Genomic DNA, 9,372 nt, shown 5'->3' on the forward strand with positions numbered 1-9,372 from the left:
TTGTAAATTTTCATAGCTGGATAACCAATAATAAATTTTATTAATAATTGAGTATCCATTTTGTAACTTTCCATAATTAGATAACCCAAGAAATAATAATAATTGAGTAGCTACTAGTATAATTTGCCCTTGTGTTTTTGGATGTGCATGTCATAATCAAATATCAAATAGAATTGTGGAATACAAAAAATAATATAAGAGAGTGAATGTACATTAATTACTAGGGTAAATTACATCAAAAGTCACTAATTATTAGTATGTTTACGTTTTGGACATTCAACTTAAAATAGTTATAAAATGATTATTGAATTATTTGAAAATTTTTATTAAGTTATTAGATTGCTAAAGTCGTTGTTGTATGACATTCTCCATTCGCACTGACTGCACCAATCAAAAGCTCTCATTTCCTTTCTTTTTTACTGTTTAAATTTTTTCATAAAACAACTTTGAACATCAAATTTATGAACCAAAATTCAAAAAATTTTATTCTTCGATTTCCAACATTGACCGTCAGATCAACTTGGATCTAAGATATGTTTTTCTACTCGTCGATGTATATTGCTCCACTGTACCGATTATCAAATCGTCACTTGAAGCTCACCAGTCAAACTAAAAAAAAATTAATAAAAACTTTTGAATAGTTCAATGATTATTTTATAATTTTTTTAAATTAAATAATTAAAATACAAATTTACTAATAGTTTAGTGACTTTATGTATAATGTATATAGATAAAATAACATAAATTTGGATAGGCATTAATTAAAACAATAAATGGATAATAAAATAAAAACTTAAATCGGAAGGCTAAATTGAGCATGGGCTATTATCAGTCCCAAAAAATTAAATGGCCCAAACAACAACCATCTACAAGCAATTCGAACCATCTCCTTCTTTCCCTTTCAAGTCTTCCAACTTCCAACCCATCAATTTAAAAAAAATATTTATTTATTTCTATTTCTCATTTCTGCTAAAAAACTCAATATATGAAACCCTAGCCAGTGCCATTTTTACGTTAACAAATTCCAATCAAAACAAATCCCTAATCCCCAAATTTTTGTTCTCAAGTCGAATTCGTTTCCCTTTGCTTTTATTGTATGGTTTGGGTTACTACAAACAATCTAAGAGATTTCAGCATCCCTGCCCCAGCAGCAGCAGCAGCAACGAAACCCTAGAAATCTCCCGTTTCATCTCTCCCTTGTCAATGTAAGCCTCTCCATTTTGCAATCTCCTGTTTCTCAATTCCGTTGTTGCCGATGATTGCTCTGCCCACAGTTTCGTTTGCTTTCAGTGTGAACCAGTGCATGAAAATGCAAGTGCTAAATTTCCCCCTTTTCTTATTTTGAATTTGAATTGTTAAGTGGATTTTCGCTTTGTTATCTTTTTAATTAGTGTGTTGGTTTCGATGTGGAATAACTGAACCGATTGAGAGTGCGCTGTGAGGTGAAAGAAAAAGGAAGAACAAAAAATGAGTAGGCTATCGTTTAGGCCACGCCCATTGGACATACACAAAAAGCTACCGATTGTTAAGTCAGTCAAAGACTTTGAAGACGATGACACTCCAACTTCCGCTACTCGCAATTCTCAAATGCTCCGTCTTGCTGCTGTCGAAGTTGAAACCGAGGTACCCTTTTCACTCCCTTGCTTTTCATAGCTCAAAAACTTCACTGTGACTTGGCATTATCCTTTAAGGCTATTTTTGTTGAATCATTTGATTTCATACTTCAAATTCACTTGCAATTTGTAATCTTAAAGTGAAGCAAAATCAGGGGGTTTTAAATTATTACTTATGCGAATGGAATTTGGTTTTAAATTATGACATTTGCATTTGCATATAAACATAGTTTGCTAATAGAAATTAGGGCTTTGCAACAGTTGAGGATATTTTGTTCTAGAACTTCAGTATGACTTTGCACCTTACTTGAAGGCTCTGGCTTTTTTTGGTTGATGCTTTTGCTACTTGATATTTACTTCTTAAAAAGTTGCTAGAAGGCAAAATCAGAAGGTAAAGAACAATTCATGATCAATCTTGAAATGGACAAGAAAGTAATATGTTACTGTAATTGTGAAATAATCGGTTTATATAGTAGAACTATACATTTTTCTATCTAGAAAGTAATAAATATAATCCTTCAAAAGTATTGTTTGCATTTCTTCCAAACATGCAATTTTATTGTTTTGCTTCCGAAAGCAAAAAGCAAGCAGAAAAAGTACCTACCGACCAAATCTCAAGGAATTTAATAAGTTTATAGGTAGATGTACAGTCTCAAGGAATGTGTGCAAAGACGATGAAATTAGATTAATTGGAAGTATAAATTGTATTGCTAAAGAAGGCGTCTATCCCAGAGAATTGGGTACACAACTTGTTTTACTGACTGATTTATTATTTCAACCAACCAAAAGTGTTGGCATAGATGTATGACTTTGGGCAATTTTTAATAACAGCATGCTAATGAGCAGACTTCTTAAGGATGACTTGTGCTATTTGTAATTTCACATGTATCTATGCTTCTAGGTTATTAGTTCTCCTAGAGGCCCTTTGTGATAGTAAAATATTTGTTTATTGAAGTAGATGTAATTTTTTTTAGGTGCCACCACTTGCTACCAAGAAACTGGCTCCTGAAATACCTACACCTCAGTTTGTTGTTGTGGATACTTATGAAAGAGATTATTCTCGCACGTTCTTTCAACCCACATCCTATTTGCGAGCAAGGGGAGGTTTGTGGAACCGGATAGATTCCTTTATTGAGACTTAAAAGCTAATTTGGATGGTTATTTTCTAGTGATAATTCAGTTGGTATTAGCATTCTGAAACTCTGTTCTATTATTTGCAGCCCGGGCTGAGATTGGAGAGTTTGTTGAGTATGATCTAGATAATGAGGATGAAGATTGGCTTCAAGACTACAACAAAGATAAGAAGATTCTTGCACCTGAAAAGTAATTGCTTAAACCTTGATTATACTATTGCATTTTTTCTGTTCAAGTAGACGTGTTTGAGTAATACATTGTTCCTTCAGAAATTCCTTTCTTTTTCTTTTTTCAGTTATTCACCTGATATTTCTATTAAGATTATTTAATTTGTTCTCTTTTCTTTTGCCTTCTTTTCTTTACCCTTGAGTTTGAAGATAGTGGGCAGCATTCTAGACTGTTACAACTGTCTGAATGTGAGCATAAAGAAGCTTATGTAGCTTTTCTTATTTCAATCTATGAACCTCTAAAAAAGTTCTCAGAATTTGTTTTATGCGATTTAAAATTCGTAAGGGATCTTATTTCTGTGGGCTTCTGTGAATTTTTATACTCGGTGTTGTTTTAATTGCATGAATCTAGCTTTTTTAACAGAGATTGCATATTCACTTGCTTGAACCATTTTATGAACAATAAATATCTATCAGCTCCTTAGCATGAATGTGCATTTTGACAGTGTTTGTTTTTTTTGTCACTTTAATCATATATGCCTATACCTGCTTGAAGCAAGCATAATTTCTTTGTAGCCAACAAGAGCCTATTTACTACCTTGTTATATTTTCAAAAATGATATTGCTATTAGATGGAACCCAGACAGAGGACAAGCGTTCTCATGGTCTTTGGCAGATCCACCCTAAATGTTGTCATATTTTATACAAGCTCAAATTAGTTCAAGTGTGTTACTTGCATAACTGCTTAATCACTTCTGCAGTTCTGCTTTATAATGCAGGTTGGAGAGTCTTCTTTTTAAGTTGGAGGTGTTGGATCATAAAGCTCGTGAAAGAGCTGGAGTTATAACACCTACTCTTGTTTCACCAATTCCTGTGTTGTTGACGATGGATGCTGCCATTGAGGTGAATATTGGTTTTGATTATGCGGATGCTCTCCAAGTTGATGTTTTTCTTCTTTCGTTTTTTTAATTTTTTTTTCTTTTTTACATTTCATATCCTTAGGAGTTTCCTTCAACTTAAAATGTTCGTCTAATTATAGGTTCAATGACCTTTATAAATATTACTATTCAATTAGTGTAAAAATAACTAATGTTTCTCTTAATAGAGTTATCTGTCCTCTGATGTAATGATGGTTGATGCCCTAGAGTCTACCGTTATATGTTTATATATTATTTCCAAAACCAGCTGGTTTGAAGCCCTAGAATCTTTTTTTTTTCTTTTAGTTTCTTTTTGTAATTCTGACTTCCCTACTTTCGTTTGTCTTAAAAACTTTGATGCAAGATAAAGAGATATTATTGCACTTAAGATGTTAAACTTTTACTCTATTTCTTACCTCCAAAAACTAAATATTATTTAGTAACATGTTCATTTTTCTTGCCTCTGGATTTGTTATTTTAATCGATAATCTAATTTGTTGAATCATTTGGAGTGAAATGTAACCTTATGCTTAATCTAATTTCCTGGTTTGCTTTAATTGTTAGGCCTTGCAATCTCAATCCATCAAATATGGAGTCTTTCAGGCGGTTTATAATTATTGGAAAGAAAAGGTAAGGAACAAATGTCATATCTAGATGTTTTAAGGACTTGTACGAGATTCAGAATCTTTGTGAATGAAGAAGCCTATTTGGGTTTTCATGGTGTTCAGAAATATCTAAATAACTAATTAAAATTTGGCTTGTGAAGCTAGATTGCTTACTCTGATATCAGTGCAGTGTGACTGTTACATAATTTGAATTGTTATCCTAATATGATAGCTTGCCTTGTACTCCTGGAGTGCTTGTGATGACTTCTTGAATTATTGTTTATGTAATAACAAGAATATTTTTGTGTTTCTGTCTTTTTCTTTTCTTTTTTCAGCGTGAACGGTGGCAGAAGCCTATTTTACGCCGCTTGCAGGTTGGCTTTATCACTTATACCATATGGTGATTGTTCCATGAATACATGCAACATATATTCATTTTTGATGTATATATGAACTTTAGTTTGGTGCAGTTATACACGGGAAACTCTGATTATGGTTCAAATGTATACTTGAAACTTTAATTTTGATTTAATCATACACATTTAAAGAAATAAATACATCAATCTATTTTTATATTGGATAAATATAATTATTTACATACACAATATATAAACATAAAAGGATGTTATATCAATAATTATATTAATAATTTACGAGAACTGAATCAAATCAAAATTTCATGTATGAAATTGCACAAAATCAAAGTCCATGTATACAATTGCATATTAGTCCAAAGTTCATGTATAGTTTTGGGATTTATCCCTAATTTTTATTAACAATAACTTTTTGGGGCAATCTGACCATTTAGAAGTATCCGCAATCATTCCTTGTGCTTTTTAGCATGCCATAGTCTTTGTTTCATTTTAAATTTTATCTGAATTAAGATGTTTCAACCATACAATACAGATTGGTTAATGAAAGTAGCATTTATATTCTTTTCCCTTGTTGTGCAGCCTCCTCCGCCAGTTAATGATAACAACCCCTACAATGTCTTTAGGCCAAGGGAAAAAGCTCACAGACTTCACACAAGAAGGGTTTGTTTTCCACTTTGGTTGTAAACCTTAGATATGGTTTTATTTAAAGTTTTGTACTTTAAATACCTGAAGTTTGTGCCATCTTTTGTTTAGATGCAAAGGAGGGAAAACAATGTGCAGTCGTTTGAAAAGCTTCGCCAGGTGAGAACAATTACTGTCCATTTCTTTTAATTTTTGAACATAATTACTGTCCATTTCAGTGTACATTCATGAGAACACTATGTGAAACAATACTTTCATGGTCAGCAAAGTTATTGTCTTACTTAGCATAGAGCCGGGGGCAAATCCACAGGGCCTGGTGGGACCCCAGCCCTCCCCCCAACAAAGATATTTGCAAATTTTTTGTTCTAATAGTATTGTTATAGAAACTAATGGTAAAATTATGCACTGGCCCCTCCAAATTTTTAATTTTTATAAATATTGTAATTTGATATAGTGAATTCAGTCACACATTTAATTTAAACCTATTCTTGTTATTAGCTTAATTATCCCTGTTACCTTTTCGTTAGTTACTGCTTTAATGGTTTTCATTATATGTTCATAAAAGAGAAAAAGAGAGTTAAATCATTACAATATCTAATATAAACTTTGTATTTTACTTTCTTTTATTGTATGCAATCTTTTTTTTCTTTTGTAATATGAAATAATTCTATATTTATTTTTATTGTTTTAGTTACAAAAGTAATTTTTTAACATTAAAAGTTTAATCCTATTAGAACTTTACATATGCTACAACATTAATTACGATGGTCAAAAGTTGATATTTTATTTGATTATAAGAAATTTAGATATAGTTCACAATATCAATGTCATCTATGATGTTTAAATTTAATATTTTCATACTAATTTATTTTTGAATCAAGACAAGCTTGAATAGCCAAAAAAAAAAAAAAAAAAAAAAGGCTTGTTCAAAACTCTATCCAGCTCAAGACCTTTGAAACTTTTTCTATATTAAAATTTTATATTTATATTTTTAAATATATTTATGAAAGTTAAATGAGAATATTTAATAAGTTTTTGCTAATAGTTAATTTACTTTTGAATCTTTATTTCCATAATATATATGCACCCTTCAAGCCCTTCCACCTCCCGTGTTAACTATACTCCTAGCTTTGCGACTGCTTAGATCTTGCATCATGCAAAAACACAGTTTTATGTATTGCATTTCTTTAAAGGCCATTAGAAAGGATGGAATTTTTTTTAATTTTTGGTTATCCACAAGTTTTTCTACATCAGTAGAAAGTGTTAAACACCTGCAAGTGTTGAACTAAAATCTGTTTTTACTTTTAATTTCTATTCTTGAACATGATGACAAAAGTAAGAGTAATTACGGAAATATGCTCGAGTCAATTCAAGACCGCAATGTGTTGGTTTTTATTTTGACATTGTTTTGGACTGTAAATATGCTACTCTTAACGTTGTTTTGGATTGTAAATATTCTACTGTCTTTTTTATTGTATTCATGCATTTTTTATCATGAATCGTTTTTCAAATTAATTTTTCCTTTTGTACCTGACTTCTCTCAGGTCAGGCGCAACCTAGATCAAGCCAAGACCTTACTTGAGGCTTTGATTAAGGTGCTCATCCTCAGTCAATTTCAGGCATATTGATTGCTAATAAAGTCTTATGAATGCATCTGAAGCAATAATGCCTTGGGTTGTTATTGAATGCAGAGAGAGGAGAAGAAGAGAAATGTTCTGGAATGTGAAGTTAGTCTTCAGAGGATCCAAATGAAGTACAAGGTATACTTACGATTTATTTTATTATTTGCTTCTCTTTTCTCTTATAGTTTCGAGGAATGCGTTTTAATCAACTTTAATCTTTTGTAAGCATTTAAGCAATAACCGATGATAGTTATTATTTATTATTCATGCCTTGATTTTAATTGTCTTTAATCTATTTGAAAGAATTAAAACCAATGGATAGTGAATGGAATATTTAAATTGTTGGGTCTGTTCTGGTAAACATGAAGATTGTCGTCCGAAGCCTCTAATTTGACCTAAATAGAGGGAAAATAAAATTAAAATAGGATGAAATTTGTAATAAATCTGCCTGATGATGTTGAGCCTCTATGAGAATATCCTTAATTATAGGATAGCACAGGTAGTCTCCCCTGTTTTAGGCTCTGTTGGTACTTTTTGAAAGAGAGCGGTTTTTCGAAGAGATTTCCATTGCCATATGCCATTTTTTCTCAATAAAGAGTTCTCCCAGTGGCTAGTCTCTTAACTTGTGATGCCTCCATTGTTTAAAAAAGGATAGGTGGCGTCTTACTGCAATGCATCTGTTCATTGTGTAGGTTTTGATCCTTTTTTAAATAAAATTTAATGTGCTCTAGAAAATGCAATTTAATATAATTGAAAATTGATTTTGGATGGCATTGGATTCTTAATGAATTTTCAGCACGAAACTGAACTCCTCGAAGATATTACGCTTCCTGGATTTCCACCAATATCTAGCAAGTTTGCTTCTAGTGAAGATGAGTTTATGGACTCGGATGACCTTGCAAACAGCCGTCCACGTACACGACCTGCTGCAGTTCAGAATCCACCTCTAACAGATTCTAATGTAGGCATGGCTCCTACTGCAAGCGTTAAGCAAGAGTTCCGGCGGCGACATTTGTTGCATGGATGGCTACATAAACTGGTATGTCTCATCAAATCGACATGCTCTGTTTTTCCTACTCCATCATGCAATTCCCAAACAAAATTTCTCTATTTTGCGTTGTCATATCATAACCATTTAAGTAGACATTCTAGAACAGATGTTTGTAGACTTGGTTTTCTGATTTTCGTGCTGGGCTTGACTATATTTTAGATATGCATTTCGTATAAGCCTTTATTTAACTCGATCATGAGTTACAGTCTCATGTTTCCAAGTGTGGGTTGTCTCTTGGGTTTTCTTTTCGGTATGGTTAATGCAGGATCCTCTTGAGCCAGTTTTGTTGTTCACAAAACCACTAGTTCCGGATAAGCTGGCAGCTGCAAACATTGTACCCCCATCTGATTCTTCAACAAAAAATGGTGCCTCTACACCACCCTATAAATTCCATGGAAGAATGGGGCGTGGGGGCCGAATTGTGTTTGACAGATGGAATCCTCTCATGCATACACCAATCGATTACAGTAACTCATTTTACATTCCGCGGAAGCCGCGGCCTTCAACATATAACTAATTTGGTTAGTTTTTTTTTTTTGCTTGGTTCTTGGCTGCCTTAGCCGGCAGATTCCACTGTAAAGAAAATTCAATAGATATTTTATTTGTTGTATTGATATACAGTGGGACTGAGCAAAGCTGGTTAGGTTGTTGAATGTTCTTTGAGCCCTGCCTTTCGGTGTTTTTCTGCCGGCAGTGGCGATACATCTATGTATCCATTTCTTTTCTTTTTTGCCTCAAGCCCTTATTTTGCATAAATATATGCCAATGTCGTCGTATGTTTTACTGGATCTTCATATATTTGCACATCTTCTATGTCATATTACCCGGACTATTCATTTTTCAATAATACATGTTTGGCACATACATTTGGAGCTATGTATTGCGGGATAACATCTCTTTTCCTTTAAAAGTTCATATATGACACTTGTTTGCCTTATCTCCTATATCACGAGTTGCCTGGTCTCTTCAAGTATCCATATTTGGCTTCATGCCTATATATGTATTTATAAAGTTAAACTAATTTTATTGGCATCTCAATAATATCAAAATAATATTTACTACTAAACTAATTTTATTGGCATCTTAATAATATCAAAATAATATTTACTACTATGAAAGTTTTTTTAAAATGCTAGGTATCATTTTTTTTATCAAAGATACTTTAGGTACCTAAGTCGAAAAAGTATACTTTAGGATTAATTTTGTAGTTAAGTCAAATTGGCAATAATAAAAGATACAAGAAACAG

General features: G+C 32.4%; 1 protein-coding gene across 2 annotated transcripts; it reads left to right on the top strand.

The window, feature by feature from the left end:
• The first annotated feature begins 889 nt into the window (after nt 1–889).
• LOC108489591 (uncharacterized) lies at nt 890–8,863 on the top strand. 2 transcript variants are annotated; one of them, XM_053020039.1, is made up of 13 exons: nt 890–1,623; nt 2,588–2,717; nt 2,834–2,936; nt 3,694–3,817; nt 4,396–4,461; nt 4,772–4,810; nt 5,390–5,470; nt 5,564–5,611; nt 6,997–7,047; nt 7,144–7,212; nt 7,871–8,113; nt 8,391–8,646; nt 8,747–8,863. In XM_053020039.1, the coding sequence occupies exons 1-12, from the start codon at nt 1,468–1,470 to the stop codon at nt 8,640–8,642; spliced, it is 1,362 nt and encodes a 453-aa protein (XP_052875999.1). In that variant the 5' UTR covers nt 890–1,467; the 3' UTR covers nt 8,643–8,646; nt 8,747–8,863. The 2 variants fall into 2 exon arrangements, with proteins under 2 accessions (XP_052875999.1, XP_017649732.1); XM_017794243.2 differs by having other exon boundaries at nt 894–1,205; nt 1,392–1,623; nt 8,391–8,863.
• The last annotated feature ends 509 nt before the right edge of the window (nt 8,864–9,372 follow it).

This window comes from Gossypium arboreum, chromosome 10 (genome assembly GCF_025698485.1).
Source record: "Gossypium arboreum isolate Shixiya-1 chromosome 10, ASM2569848v2, whole genome shotgun sequence".
Taxonomy (NCBI): domain Eukaryota; kingdom Viridiplantae; phylum Streptophyta; class Magnoliopsida; order Malvales; family Malvaceae; genus Gossypium; species Gossypium arboreum.

Bases quoted from the DNA above. Each gene is read 5' to 3' on its own strand.
- LOC108489591 (XM_053020039.1), top strand. From the start codon at position 1,468: ATGAGTAGGCTATCGTTTAGGCCACGCCCATTGGACATACACAAAAAG. The intron at 1,624-2,587 runs GTACCCTTTTCA...AATTTTTTTTAG, and splicing joins CTGTCGAAGTTGAAACCGAG to GTGCCACCACTTGCTACCAA. The intron at 3,818-4,395 runs GTGAATATTGGT...TTTAATTGTTAG, and splicing joins CGATGGATGCTGCCATTGAG to GCCTTGCAATCTCAATCCAT.